This window comes from Hemiscyllium ocellatum, chromosome 13, assembly GCF_020745735.1.
Source record: "Hemiscyllium ocellatum isolate sHemOce1 chromosome 13, sHemOce1.pat.X.cur, whole genome shotgun sequence".
Classification (NCBI taxonomy): Eukaryota; Metazoa; Chordata; class Chondrichthyes; order Orectolobiformes; family Hemiscylliidae; genus Hemiscyllium; species Hemiscyllium ocellatum.
In genome coordinates this window covers 59,756,264-59,770,689 of record NC_083413.1, presented here as the reverse complement: position 1 = coordinate 59,770,689, position 14,426 = coordinate 59,756,264, and the positions used below count along the sequence as shown (strand labels likewise).

The window sequence follows — 14,426 nt, the reverse complement described above, 5'->3', positions numbered from 1 at the left end:
CAAAAACAATAATGGCTTTCTTTCCACTTCAACACTCTTCTGAACTGCCCCTCAATATTCCATTTTTGGCTCCATCCTTAACTCGATACTGCCACTTGATCTCCTACTCAAGTATAGGATTGACTTTAATATATACATAGCAGACATTCCCACATGTTTGGTCTGTTAACTAGTCAGTGCAGTTATGAAAATACCTTAACCATTGAAAATGGTTTCCTTCAATATTGCCATTATACATTGGCAATGACTTTTATTCATATAGTGTCTTTTAAAAAAGGTCCCAAGACATACAGGTGCTGAAATAACATTGGGATATATTGAGGGTGAAAATGGTTTAATGCATGTTTTTTCAAGAAGCTTTATAAAAGTGCAAATGCACAACTTTAAGGAAGAATTTCCAGATTTTAAAACCTAGGTGACTGAAGGTATGCCATTGATAACAATAAACTTTCAAGCCTTTCCCAACTCCATCACAAAGACAGTCTTTTTCAATTTTACAAATTCTAACACTTCTTTCCTCCTTCAATGCAATCACCTGCCAATGCTACCTTCATTTTTGAATAAAGATTTCATTGTCTAGATTTAATGCTGTTGAAAGCCCCTAGTTTATTCAAAATCATGTTGTTGACATCTAATCTTGCATCAAGTCCCACTTATAACACACAAGTTTAATGGAGAATTATATAGATGAGGTAGTGGTACAGGCTGTGTCATCTAGATGTTCCAGATTCTGTTGCTGGCCACCAACACCTGGAAGAGATTTCCAGGCAAATTGCCTGTAATAAACTCTTTAGTTGAATAGACATCTTACAAAGCTAGATCCCTGAATTAAAGAAGTGGCTTGTAGTTGAGCTAACAACAGGAAAATCTCAGATTGAAGACCACATCTGGATTGAGTTAACTTGTCTCAACTAATTGTTTCCACCTGAGCACTATGTTAGAATAGCTGTCAGCAATTTTGGATTTGGGAGGAGAAAGTCACTTAAAGCTGATCACAAAACTCAAGTATTAGATTTTGACCTTGATTTTAATGATGGGACTCCTACCACTGAGTCAGAATAGCAATACATCAAGTCTCACTGGAGATTTGTTCACATAATCTAGGTTGATAAGTGCATTATCAAGGGACTACTGCACCATTACTTACTATATTAACTCAGCTGGTTTACAAAGCAGAGTGATAACAACAGCATGGATTCAACTCCTGCACCAGTTGAGGTTACCATGAAAGCCTCTCCTCATGGCATGAAGTCTGATGACCCTAAGATTAAATCATCATCAGTCATCTCTGGAATGAGACAGCAGCCATATGATCTGGTAGGACAATGGTGACCTTTTTCTTACAATATTATTTTATAAGTTTGGGGCATCTCGTAAGCAAATTGACCCATGATCTTTCATTACAACGCTACTTTTTCAAAAAGTACTTAAGCTGCAAAGCATCCTCCGATACCCTCTAGTCTTAGCTAGATGCAATCTAAAAATCATGAATTATTTGTCTCCCTCCTTTACCTCTGAGGTCAGCAATTCCAATGTGCCATTTTGGCTAACATTTTATTCTCCATTTTATTAATTTCAGCTCTCACAAGACTTTGCTAAGTATTGATCATTCATCACTCCTGCTTGCCATCCCTCCTCGTTTCCCAGTGGCTTAAGTTCTATGGTATGCTCAAATTGTTTCTGACCTCATTTCATGTCACCTTGGCTCCTAACAGTCTACAGCCCTGTATTTCCTGCCCCAAGCTCACCATTCTAACTCTGTCTGTATTGTTTGGCTGTCTGTCTCATTGGCAGCAGTGTTTCTTGAATCTTAAGCATCACACTCAGAACTCCTTCCCTAAATTCCACATCCTTTCTTTAAGTTTCTCCTTAAAATCAAGTTTTGGTCTTTTTTTATTGTTTGGCCTCTGCAAGCCTGAGGCAATTTTCTACATTATGGATGCAAAATACTTTTAACTTGTTACCCAGTGATTCTTATTGGGAAGTACAGGAGTATGAACAGGTCAATACAATGTTTGGACCAGAAACAATGCATCCAACATCAGCCCACTAGCTTGTCCCCAGTGCTATCCACAGAGAGTTTCCTTGTTAACGTGAGTGAAGTAAATGAAACCACCCAAGAATATTAACTTCAGATTGGGGATGGGAAAATGTTGATATAAAGCAAAGGAGGACAACATATTGCCTCGTTAAATCGTGATTCCAATATTGTGCCCCTCATTCAAGATAATGTAGCACTTGGACCCAGCAGTGTGCCAAAATTGAACATTTTTGGTGAAGTTATTTTTCATTCACTTAATTGAGGCAGACAATGAATAAATAAAAGTTGCCTAATTATTATAAAATGGTCTACAGCTTTCCACCACCAGTTAAGCAATCTTGCATATGAGGCTATAAATATTAAAATGCATTTTTCTTTTGTATATGTCTATGGCGTTTTATATTAACCGTGCTTATGGGAAGGCATTTCCAGGAACGTGATCGTGTTATTTACACAGGTTTCTATGGGAATACATGTTTCAAAAGACAGTATGAATTTTCAAGGCGATTTTCAGGAAGGGAAAATGGCAGCACAGTGGTTAACACTGTTATCTCAGTGCCGGGTTCAATTCAGCCTTGGGTGACACTGTGGAGGTTTTACATTCTCCTCGTGTCTGCCTGGGTTTCCTCCCACAGTCCAAATTAGCCATGGTAAATGCGGGATTACTGGAGTAGGATGGGATGCTCTTCAGTGGTTCGGAGCAGACCCGATGGGCCGAATGGCTGCTTTCCGCACTGTGGGGATTCTGACTATCGCGTTAATGGAGGATTACCTATATTTGCACTTTAACCAGTGCACCTGCTGGGTAGAGATAGGAAACACTTTTTTTAAAGGAGTAAAGGAAATAAAGTTAACATCAGGTCGCACCTGCCAACCAAATTTGAGTACATTTGTGCTAAGGATGGAATACTTTATAGAATCTCTTCCCTTCCAAGCACTGAAAGATTTCCCCAAATTGATTCACAGAAGCCTATAATAATGTTTGAGAACATAGGTGCCTACGTTTTAACATGTTTAAACTTGGAGAAAGTTAAAATCTGTGAAGGCGGAGAGGAGAAGACCATCTTGAGGTTATTTGGCACCATTAAATTTTTCAAAACAAGGCATGTTTCAGTTTCCAATTTTATCAGTGAATGTACATCGCTATTTCTTGCAGCTTGTGCACTGAGTCTGTCTCCAGCGTTTTAAACTGTGCCAAGTCCAGAGAGCGATACAGGTGAGAGCAATCATGTTTCCAGTCTGCGGTCCTTGTAAATGCACCTAAATCGCCTTTGTTTGGGAGGGAAGCAACGTGACGGCAAGGGAGCGGAATGCCTTTGCGACCGCAAATACTATCGGCATGGTGTTAACTGAGAGAGGTGACGCACTTTGGCAAACGCTTGGGGAATATTCTTATTGTTCCAAAACAATATCTAAAGAAATGCGTCAATGTTTGCAAGAACATGGTGCAGGAAGACACCATGAAGCCCAAATAAGCCTGCTCCCTCATTAATTGCCACAGTTGATTTTCTGCCTCAGCTCGATTTTTACGCACTCTCCATGTATCCTTCCGAGAAACGAAAATGTTAGTCACCAGTCTTGAATAATTCGTACATGGCAACGACAATCTTCAGGGACAGGAATTTCCAAATATTCGCAACCAAAATGTGAATAGTCATTAGATTGGATGCTCTCTATAGATGCTGTCAGGCCCGCTGAGTTTCTCCAACAATATCTTTTTTTTAACTTCAGATCTCCAACATCTCCAGTATTTTGGTTTTCCTTTCTGAACAGTGTATTTCAACGAGAACATATCCCAAACTTTTCAACTCTGGAGAGTATAGGATTTTCTTCATTGCCTTGAAGTGACGCAAATGTCTCCTTACAGATTACCAAATACCACATCATCTCTCTTTTAATACCATAAAAATATTTACCCTCTCAACCATAGAACTCTTATCCCAGAAACCATGAACTTGCACTACATTCCTTCCAGTGCAAGTATATCCCTCATTAAATATAAACTGCAGCTGGTATTCCAATGTTGTCTTACCCAATCCCTAAACAATTTTAGCAAAAATAAATCATTGCTCTGCATTAATTCCCTTGCCATAAAGATCAGCATGCTACTTGCCTTCCTAGTTGCTTGTTATAGCTGTAAGCTAACTTTTATGTTCCTTGAACATTTGCACCTCGGTCTTACTAAATATCAACATAAAAAAGTTTTTTTTACAAATAACCTCACGTCTTGCAACAATATATTTCATTTGTCACCTGTCAACCACACATTTTACCTGTCTACCTCACTTTGCAGCCTCTTTGTGTAATTTTTATAACTTATATTTCTACCTAACTTTGTATCATCAACAAATCTCGATGCATTGCTGCGTCAATGATTCTGAGGCAGAGGTGATCAAGAACTTCAAGTTCCTCGGATGCTACAGTCAAGGAAGCACATCAATGCCTCTATTTCCTCAGAAGGCTAAGGAAATTTGGTATATTCACAAGACTTTTATCAATTTTTATAAATGCATCATAGAAAGCATCCTGTCTAGATGCATCACAGCTTAGTATGGCAAGAATTTTGCCCAACGTTGCAAGGAATTACAAAAAAACTAAATATAGCCTAGTCCATCAAGAAAACCAGCCTGCCTTCCATTGATTCCCCCCACACTTCCTGTTCCTCAGGAAAGCAGCCAACATAACCAAGGACCTCTCCCACCTCAACTATTCTCTCTTTTTCAGGCAGAAAATACAAAAGTTTGAAAATAGGTACCCAACAGATTTAAGAACAGCTTTTCCCCCACTGTTATCAGATTTATGAACAGACCTCTAATATATTAGAGTTGATCTTCCTCTGCACCTTCTCTGTAGCTGTAATACTATATTCTGCATTCTGTTCTTTTACTCTGATGTAGTTATGTAAGGTATGATTTGTCTGGTTAGCACGCAATAAATACTTTTCATTGTATCTCAGTCCATGTGACCATAAATCAATCTAGTTATGAATGTAAACTATAAATAGCTGAGGTTTAAAAGCAGTAAGGCACATATGGATCTTTCTGACTGACTTTTGTTTTGAAAGGAGTATACTTTGAACATTTGCATTATTTACATTTTCCCATTGGTTGTTTATTGGCATAACACTTCACCTTGTGACACTATACAAGTTGCAATCTGCTGAACTGTTTACTTGCTGTCCATTAACTAACTCTCCATCCATGCTAAGAGATTACCCCAATTGTATGAACTGTTTTTCTACATATTAAACTTTTATTTAGCAATGCATTGATTTTTGGAAATCAAAATATATTGCATTAGCTTCTCTTTGCATTGTTAAATGCTTATAATCCTAACGCATTTGTCAAACATATGCCACCTCATTTTATAAAGCCATGTCTAATCATGCTTCTATTTTCTAAGTGCTTTGGTAATACTTTCCAGCATTTTCCAGATGACTGAAGTTAGATCCCTAAGTTCCTTGTCTTCTACCTATCTCTTTTCTTGAATTCAGACATCACATTTGCTTACTTCCAATTCAGAGTAACTATTCTGGAATCTGGAGTATTATGAAAAATAATAATTAGTGCATCCATTATCTCCGCAGGAAGCTCTTTTAGAACATTTACGTATCTGAAATTAGGTCCTGGTATTTTTTGTTAGTGGCTGGTCCCTAATCTTTAATCTCTTCATTTTTTCTCTACTCTTTAATTTGCTCATTCCCATTAGCCCTTAGTTGCCCTCTTGTTTCTGATTTGTAACTTGCACTGTTTGACAATGCAAACAAACACAATATTTGTTCAATATATTCTGCCATTTCTTTATTCCCATGATAAGTTTTCTGGCCTCTGCCTTGAAATTCTAGATACTTCCTAGCTATTCTCCTTTGTATATACTTGTAACAATTTAAACAATTCATTTTATATAATGGCTCATTTATCTTTATATTTCTGTTTTTGTTTGCCTTATTATCGACTTTTCAGTCATCCTTTACTGATTTCTAAAACGCTTACAAGTTTAAAACTTTGTTTTGAAACATTAAGAACATTTTATTTTAATCAAATACTATTCTGACCTTCTCCAGTAAGGCACATATGGATCTTTCTTCCTGACTTTTGTTTTGAAAAGAAGTATACTTTGAACATTTGAATTGTTTATTTACATGTTTCCCATTGGTTGTTTATTGGCATAGCACTTCATCTGTTTATCCAATCAACCACAGCCAACTGCCGCTCAAAATTATAAAATTCACCGCGTTTATGTTTAAGATTCCTATTTAGCACTGCAATTTATGGCTCTCAAAATTAATATCGAATTAAATTATATTATCTTTTTTTGAGAGGATCATTTATCACAAGATTACTGATTAATCCTGTCTCGTTACATGATAAACTTAAAATAGCTTTATCTCTAGTTGATTTCATAATAAGCTGTTATTTGCAAAAGCATTCTACAATCTCAACTTTCAGACTACCTTGGCCAGTCTACATGATGGTGAAAGTGCCTCATTAATTCACTCCACGTGATATCAAGAAATGGTTGGAGGCACTGGATACAGCAAAGGCTACGGGCCCTGACAACATCCCAGCAATAATACTGAAGACTTGTGCTCCAAAACCTGTTGCTCCCCTAGTCAAGTTGTTCCAGTACAACCAAAACACTAGTGTCTAACCAACGATGTGGAAAATTGCCCAAGTACGTCCTATACATAAAAAGCAGGACAAAACCAACTGCTGTTCGGATGCTGCCTGTGCTCTTCTAGCACCACTAATCCAGAATCTGGTTTCCAGCATGTGCAGTCATTGTTTTTACTCAACCGATAACCACCCCATCCGTATACTTTCAATCATGAGTGAAGTGATGGAAGGGTAATCAGCAATGCTATCAAGCAACATCTGCTCAACAATAACCTGCTCAATGATGCCCAAATTGGTTCTGCCAGGGCCACTCAGCTCCTGACCTCAGCACAGCCTGGGGCAAACACGGACAAAACAGCTGAACTCCAGAGGTGAGGTGAGAGTGACAGCCCTTGACATCAAAGCCACTTTCGACAGAATGTGGCATCAAGGAGCCTTAATAAACTGGAATCAATGGGTATTGACAAATTCTCCAGTGGTTACAGTCATGCTTGACACTTAGGAAGATAGTCATGGTTGTTGAAGGTCAGTCATCTCAGCTCCAGGACATCTCTGCAGGAGTTCCTCAGGGTATTGTCCTCAGCCAAACCATCTTCAGCTACTTCATCAATGATCTTCCTTCAGTCATAAAGTCTGAAGTGGGGATGAACAAATGACAAAAAAAGTTACATTGCTTCTGTCACAAGTTACAATTATGCATTGATTAAAGCTCTGTACAATTAAATGACATCTCTCCAATGTAGAGGAGACAACATTGTAAGCAGTAAGTACAGTAGCAAAAACCGAAATTACTGGAAAAGCTTAGTAGCTCTGCCAGCATCTGTGAGGAGAAATCAGAGTTCATGTTTTGGATTGAGTAACCCTTCCTCAGAACTATAGTAAAGTAGATTGTGCAGTGCAGATAAATTGCTCTTTTACTTGTGTCTGGGGCTTTGGAATGGTGAGGAGTGAGGCAGTAAATGGGCAGGTGTTGCACCTGCTGTGATGAAGGCGAAGGTGTCATGGGGATATGGGAAGCTTTTGGAGTGGTGGAGGAGTGGACCATGTTGTCCTGGAGGAATGTTTCCTATGGAAAATTGACAAGGGAGGAAAGGGGAATGTGTCTAGTGGTGGCATTGCACTGGAGTTAGTGGAAATGGTGGCTAATTAACCTTTGGATGTGAATGTTGATGTGGTGGTAAATAAGGACCAGGGCTGTGTGGGAGGGAAAAGAAGGGGTAAAGGCAGAAATGGCACAGTGGTGGGAAATCCTCAGTTGAGCAAGAATGTGGACATTTCAGAGACCTCCTTGCAGAAGTTGGCATCATTGAAACAGATGCAACAGAGAGGCTGGGAGAATGGAATAAAGTCTTTACTGGAAGTGGGGTGGGAGGATGTATAGTCAAAGTAACTGCAGGTGTCAGAGAGTTTGTAGTGGATATTGGTAGCCAATCTATCCCCAGATGTGGAGGAAAGGAAGGGAGGAGTCAGAGATGGGACAGGTGAAGATGAGAGCAGGTTAGAAATTGAAATCAAAATTGATAAATGTTTCTGAATTCCGGACAAGAGAGGGAAGCAGCACCGATGATGTCATTGATGTACCAGAGAAAGAGTTGTGGGGAGAAACCGGAGTGCCCCATAAAGAGACAGGCATGACTGGGGCCCATGTTGGTACCCATGCCCACATCCTTCATCTGAACAAAGAGAGAGGAGTTATAAGAGAAGTCTTCCAAAGTGAGGATGAGCTCAGCCAGGCGGGGGATGGTGGTCGTGGATGGGGGTGGTTCAGGCCTTTTTACTAGGAAGAAGCAGAGAGCCCTGAAAACATTCTGATGAGGAATGGACGTGTAAAGTGATTACACATCCATGGTAAAGAGGAGGCAGCTGGAGCCCACAAACTTGAAATTCTAAAATGGATGTCAGAAGTGGGGAAGGACTGGTTAAGGTGAATTAAAAAATCAAGTTGAGGTGGGAAGAAATGAGTTCTGTGGGGCAGGAATAGGCAGAAACAATGGGTCTGGAGACATTAAGGCAGTCAATGTCACATTAGCAGTTCTCATTGAAAAGCTAGAGTGCAGGTAAAAGGACAGAGGGAGGGGTCCAAGTGGAGGGACAGTGTTGAGAATGTAAGAAAATATCTGTGGGATGGGGAGAGGACTCTTGTCCAAAGAAATGTGCATGGAGGTGGAGGCGACTGAAGAAGAATTAATTATCATGTCCTGTCCTGAATTCAATGAGGTGGGGGTGCAGGTGGATTAAAACTAAGACCCTGTGAGTACAGAATGTACAGCATCAGAGAGCAGTCGGTCAAAAAGGATAGTAAATACCCAATAGAAGGTATGGTTAGGAGAAGGGATAGAGTCAGAGGGAAGAGATGGGGAGGAAAGTTCCAGAGGAGCGTGTGTATCTCTGAGATGAGGTAGCCTTCATTCCTTAATGCCTTGAAGGAAAAGAGGAAGTTTCTTGTTAGACATTCGAAAAAGTGAGAGGGTGGAGCCAGAGTGAGGTGATGCTGATGGGGGAGAGAGGTCAAGTGTGTGTACATGGCAACATAATGCATACAACTAAAGGCAGTAAGAGCAGCTGGCTGATGAGTGTTGTACGTTACAGAGATACCAGTGAGGCTGAGGAGCATTGTATATCATGGAGATAGCTGTGACTCTTGCTTTTCCTGATCTCTAGCCAAACTAATCCTACTTTTTAACCTTCTGCACCAAGATCCTTTCTTACTTGCGTCCTTATCTAATCCTTTCCCATTAGGGCTGCTCTTGCCCTCCTTTCCATCCGACCTAGAGTTTTGACATGTTGTGTATCCTGGGAGATTTGTTTTCCCCCCAAAATGTGTTTACTTTGTAACTATGCCATAGAAATAATTACATCAAGTATTTTTATATTTTATTTGCATTGTTAGTTTACCTATGTTAATATGAATGCTTTGCACATTCAAACTTATGTTGTCTTAACCACAATTTTCATGTAGGGATCAAAAACCAGAGGGCTCAGATTTAAAAGGATTTACAAAGGAACATACATGATGTGAGCAAAAAGTTTTTCTCAAGCAAACAGTTTGGATATGGAATGCACTGGCTTGACTGTAGTGGAGGCAGATTCAAAAGGGTATTGGAAGATTGTTTGGATCCACATAATGTTAAATGGTATGTTCAAACAAAAAGCAGGAGATTGACCAGTAAGTAACGATGCTTATTTGAGGAGCCAGGGCATTACATTGGGCTGAATGGTCTCTTCTGCACATCTATGATTTTGTTATTCTCTACATACACCTTATTTGTGGATGCAGTTTTTTTTGTTCCACTCTGCTTGTCCTACCCAAATATCTACTTTGCACTACAGTCTGGAATTTCTCAATAGATTTCTCAGTCTTGCTTTCCACTGACCTCTCAACCAATTTCTTTGAATTAAAAGTTAATCCATACCCCTAATTATAGGATTCACAACAACAGAGCACAATTGGAGCCCATCCAGTTGAAACAACTATAACTTTTCCAGTTCTGGTTCTTCTGAGAGCACACATTAACACATGCACTTAATTCTCTTAATTTGCCTGACTTTGTGTCAATTGTCACATCCAGTATCTCAATAATTCAAACACTGATACCTATGAGATTCTGTATTTTAGTTTGGATCCCAACTCCTCAAATTCTCTCAACAGAACATCATTCCTCATTCTACTATATGTTATTCATTCCACATGGACCATGACAATGGGAACCTCACCCAATTTCCCACTTCTCAAGTTCATCTCCCTTGGTGAGGAGATATGTTTGACCCCGAATCTGGCAGGCAACTCAACTGTTGGCCACAACTGCAGAGAAAAATGTTTAACCCAATTTCCTATTTTCCCCACTGAACCCATGATTGCCAAACTTCCCCTCCTCTTTTGTTCATGCGGTCTTCGCACATTTTGAGATGGTAGTAGGGATTGCTGTCATGGCTGATGCATATCATGTGACCCTTTCCATGACCAATAGGTTCTGGTTTGTCACGTGAAACTGGAATTTCTAGTTTAGAGGCAGGTACGCTATTACTATGCCATACGACCTCTTACCTAGTATTCCCGTTAAGTTGCTGATAATTCAACTTCTTGTCCTGGCTCCAAATTAGCTGATATCAAACAGTCCTCTTTCTCTTCAGAGGTTGTTCTTCTTTAGATTTGTTGTCATCACCCAGGCAACATGTTCTATGGGAGAAAGACTAGATTGTAGAATATAGGTCTAATAATGAAATATTCTACTGAAGTAACATAATAGCTAACAACCATGCTAGGGTCTACACTATGTACCAGATTAAAAGCTCACTGTATAAATGTCAGCCTTATTTTTTTCCCTACAATATTATTTTACTGCGACTCGATGTATTTTCGGTGCAATCTTCATGAATTACAGAGGTTTCTACTTTCGATGTTAGATTTTGGCACACAAACCGTTAATCCCAGTGGCACTGAAGTAAAACTATCCACCAAATAAAAAGGCGCGCCGTTTCCTGTCGCCCCCAGAAGATGCGGAATCCCTCCGCGTGCAAGCGGCGCCAATGAGACATTTTCGTGTATTTCTGGATAAAATTTACTTTTCAGGCAGTACTCTGCGAATTAATAGCAATTACATATCTTCGACCAATGTAATAACAGGTTGATTCAAAGACATATGAACCTAATTGCATTTTCCTACAGCCTCGCATTGTCTCTCACTGGGCTTTTAACTGAACACTCGGCAGAAGTGGGTACTGCGGAGGCTGGAGATTAAAGTCAAGATTAGAGTGGAGCTGGAAAAACAAAGCAGGTCAGGCTGCATCCGAGGAGCAGGAACATCGACGTTTCAGGGATTCCTGACGAATGGCTTTTGCCCGAAACATCGATTTCCTGCTCCTCGAATGCTGTGCCCACCTGCTGCGCTTTTCCAGCACCACTCTAATCTTGACTTTTAACTGAATTCTGTGAGGGGAGTGTTGACTATATCTTGACAATATCTGGCGTCCATCTCTATGCAAACTCCTATTTGGATATTTCCAGCTCTCTCTGGGGGGGGGGGGGGGGGGGGGAGTGGAAGAGCTGGGAGACGATTGCTGGGTAGAAAGTCCTCTTGTTTGATGTTTTGGGAGGCATATTTACTCTAGGACACTTCCTATTGATGGTTTTGGTTAAATTCCCGCTCATTTTTCTTCCATTTGTGAGAAACTCGTTTTAACCGGCGCTACTGCCTGATTATGGGAGTTGGAAAGCAAACCACAGACGTGTTGATCGCCTTATCATAAGTTCGCTCCCACAAAGTGTCCAACAGGGGCGATGGATACAGCTTACAAAAAGCGTCAAGATCGAGCGTGAGCTCCTCCTGTTTGCACTGTTTACCAGTTTATCGACATTGGCCATTTTAGGACAACTATTCAAACCGAGAGAGGCTACCACATAATCCAGTCGAGGTCTCTTGTTCTCTCTCTTTATTAAATGGGAGGGTTACTCAGTTTGCTGTTTCTCTTGTTTCTTGGTAAACTTTCTGTAAGAGCAACATTCATCTCGAACAGACGTCATGATATACAGTAGCTGCCAATTTCTCACCATCCCCCCCGTTTTTACCAATAATATGCTGCTCCGAAGCCCTCACACACATTGGATCCGGCTCGGCATCTTACAGTTCGCTTCCCATTTAGCACGTCATGGGGGCCAGCGTGAGACCTATATAAAGCGCTGCAGCCGCCCCAGCCAAAACTGAACACAGGCAGCCAACCGGTAGAAACGGATCTTTATGAAGCCTTAAGTAATCCCGACATCTGCCTGAAGTTTGAGACACTTTAGAACAAACGGTAAGCAAATAGTTTACAACACCCTAGGTTGATCGTGTTATCTGCGCTGTGATTGTAGGTTATAGTTCAATCATATATAACATTCAAAATGTACTCTTAAATATTGCCATAGCTCTTAACATGCTTGGTTTATTGTTCAGAATGACATGACTGTTCATTCTTTCAATGTCAGACTCATTCGCTGTAAGAAACAGCAGAACTCCAAAAATGATGGATCACTCAAATGAGACCACAACGGCCAGCCGCACGGCGAAGATTGCAAGTGACTCCGAGGACAACGAGTACCTGTACATTTTAATCGTCATGTCTTTCTACGGAGTCTTCCTCCTGGGGATAGTGTTGGGCTACATCAAGTCCAAGAGACAAGAGCGGAAAGATGGCAGGCTGTTCCTGTACGATGACCGGGGGGAGTGGGCTGGGCTGAAAGCGGTGCACATGCCCCTGGTGTTCAGTGCCTTGCCAGAGAGCGTGGTGCCCGCGCTGACTTGTGCCATGTGCACCATGGAGAGCAGCGCCAGCTCAGAGACGGCACAGGAGGACCTCCAAGTGACCATCCCAGAGGAGGTCGGTGGGACTGAGAGCCTGCTGAGTGACATCTCCACCAGCACCGAGCGCAACCCTCAACCCCCTACTGAAAGCCCCTGCTCAAACTTTTTGAATGGAATGGCCTGATCAGAAAGCCAGGGCATGGCTGAAGTTACCGTTTGAAGGGCGGATGCTGGCCAAATCCTGGAGGATTGGGACTGGGCTGAGTCGTGACCGAACAGAGACTGCTGCTTGCCCAAATTTTCCAGCTCGGTCCAATTGTACACACGCACATACAGTATCAAAGGTTCGTTTTTCAAAACAAATATGGACACATCTCCTTTCCCCCAAAAAAGATGCTTTTGCAATTGCACTTATTAGGCAAGTTCAAACATATTTGCACAGATGGCAGCAAGAATATACAAGAATATAATAAGCATATTATGACATCCCATCATAGAACACCATTGCTATTTCACAGATTGTTATTATTTTAGGTTATGTGGTAATGGAAGTTTTTTGTAAAAAATATCAGTTACCTGTGGACAATATGCCTTTGTCTGCTGAATTTTTTTTAAATGTAGGATGTGCTGAGGGGACTGAACAATACACTCTTCAGTCTGGGATGAAATTTAAAAGCGGCGTCCGGGGAAAATGCTGCTTTAAAATCCCACACGCCACCAGCCTGGGAAGCACTTGAAAACTGTAGAACCTCCCAGATAAAGTTGGAATCTGCCAGAATTTCCATGAAGTCTTCTATCGTTTTTAAATTAATTTGTAAATAATGTAAATAAGTTAAACTGTAAAGAATGTGTAAATATTTATTACTGAGTTGGATTAAAACAATCTGAAGTTAAAACCAATGTTTATTGTTTATGTGTTTATTGTTTATTTTAAATGTGAAAGTCAGATGTAATGAATCCCCGAGTGAATGCACCGCCTCACTGGCTGGTGAGCCAAGAGGGCTCCAGGGTTCACTGACTTTGCTGAGTACACGAATCTGAAGGCATGTCCTCGATATTCCCAGGATCAGGACGGGGACAACCAGACAGGGGTCGCACTCCTGACCGCCTGGATCAGCGCTCCACATGACGCAATGTGCCATCGCAAATCGTGTGAATGTGTACATTCTTGGCCGCTTCATAAAACACATCTCATAAACATACCGGTTTCCGGGTGCTCCGCTGAATGAACTATTTGGCTCGATGATTAGGAAACCGAAATATTGGAGGAGGATTAAAACAACAAAACAAGAGTGAGGTCTCCGCTATACTGTGAACGCTAAGGTTTCAGAAAGAGTATAGGGAAATCAGTGAAATTCAGATAACATTAAATATTGCAGTAACTCTGGGTTTTATGAAGTTAACTTTGCAAATACATTTGATCTAATTAAGGTGATCATGGTTTTAAACAGACTATAATGTACATTTATTAGAAATACATTTGAACAT

At 40.6% G+C, this 14,426-nt stretch overlaps 1 protein-coding gene across 1 annotated transcript; it reads left to right on the top strand.

Moving 5' to 3' along the window:
* Nucleotides 1–12,296: 12,296 nt before the first annotated feature.
* On the top strand, nucleotides 12,297–13,838 carry kcne4 (potassium voltage-gated channel, Isk-related family, member 4). Its single transcript, XM_060834221.1, has 2 exons — nucleotides 12,297–12,450; nucleotides 12,623–13,838. The coding sequence occupies exon 2, from the start codon at nucleotides 12,658–12,660 to the stop codon at nucleotides 13,120–13,122; it is 465 nt and encodes a 154-aa protein (XP_060690204.1). The 5' UTR covers nucleotides 12,297–12,450; nucleotides 12,623–12,657; the 3' UTR covers nucleotides 13,123–13,838.
* Nucleotides 13,839–14,426: the final 588 nt, after the last annotated feature.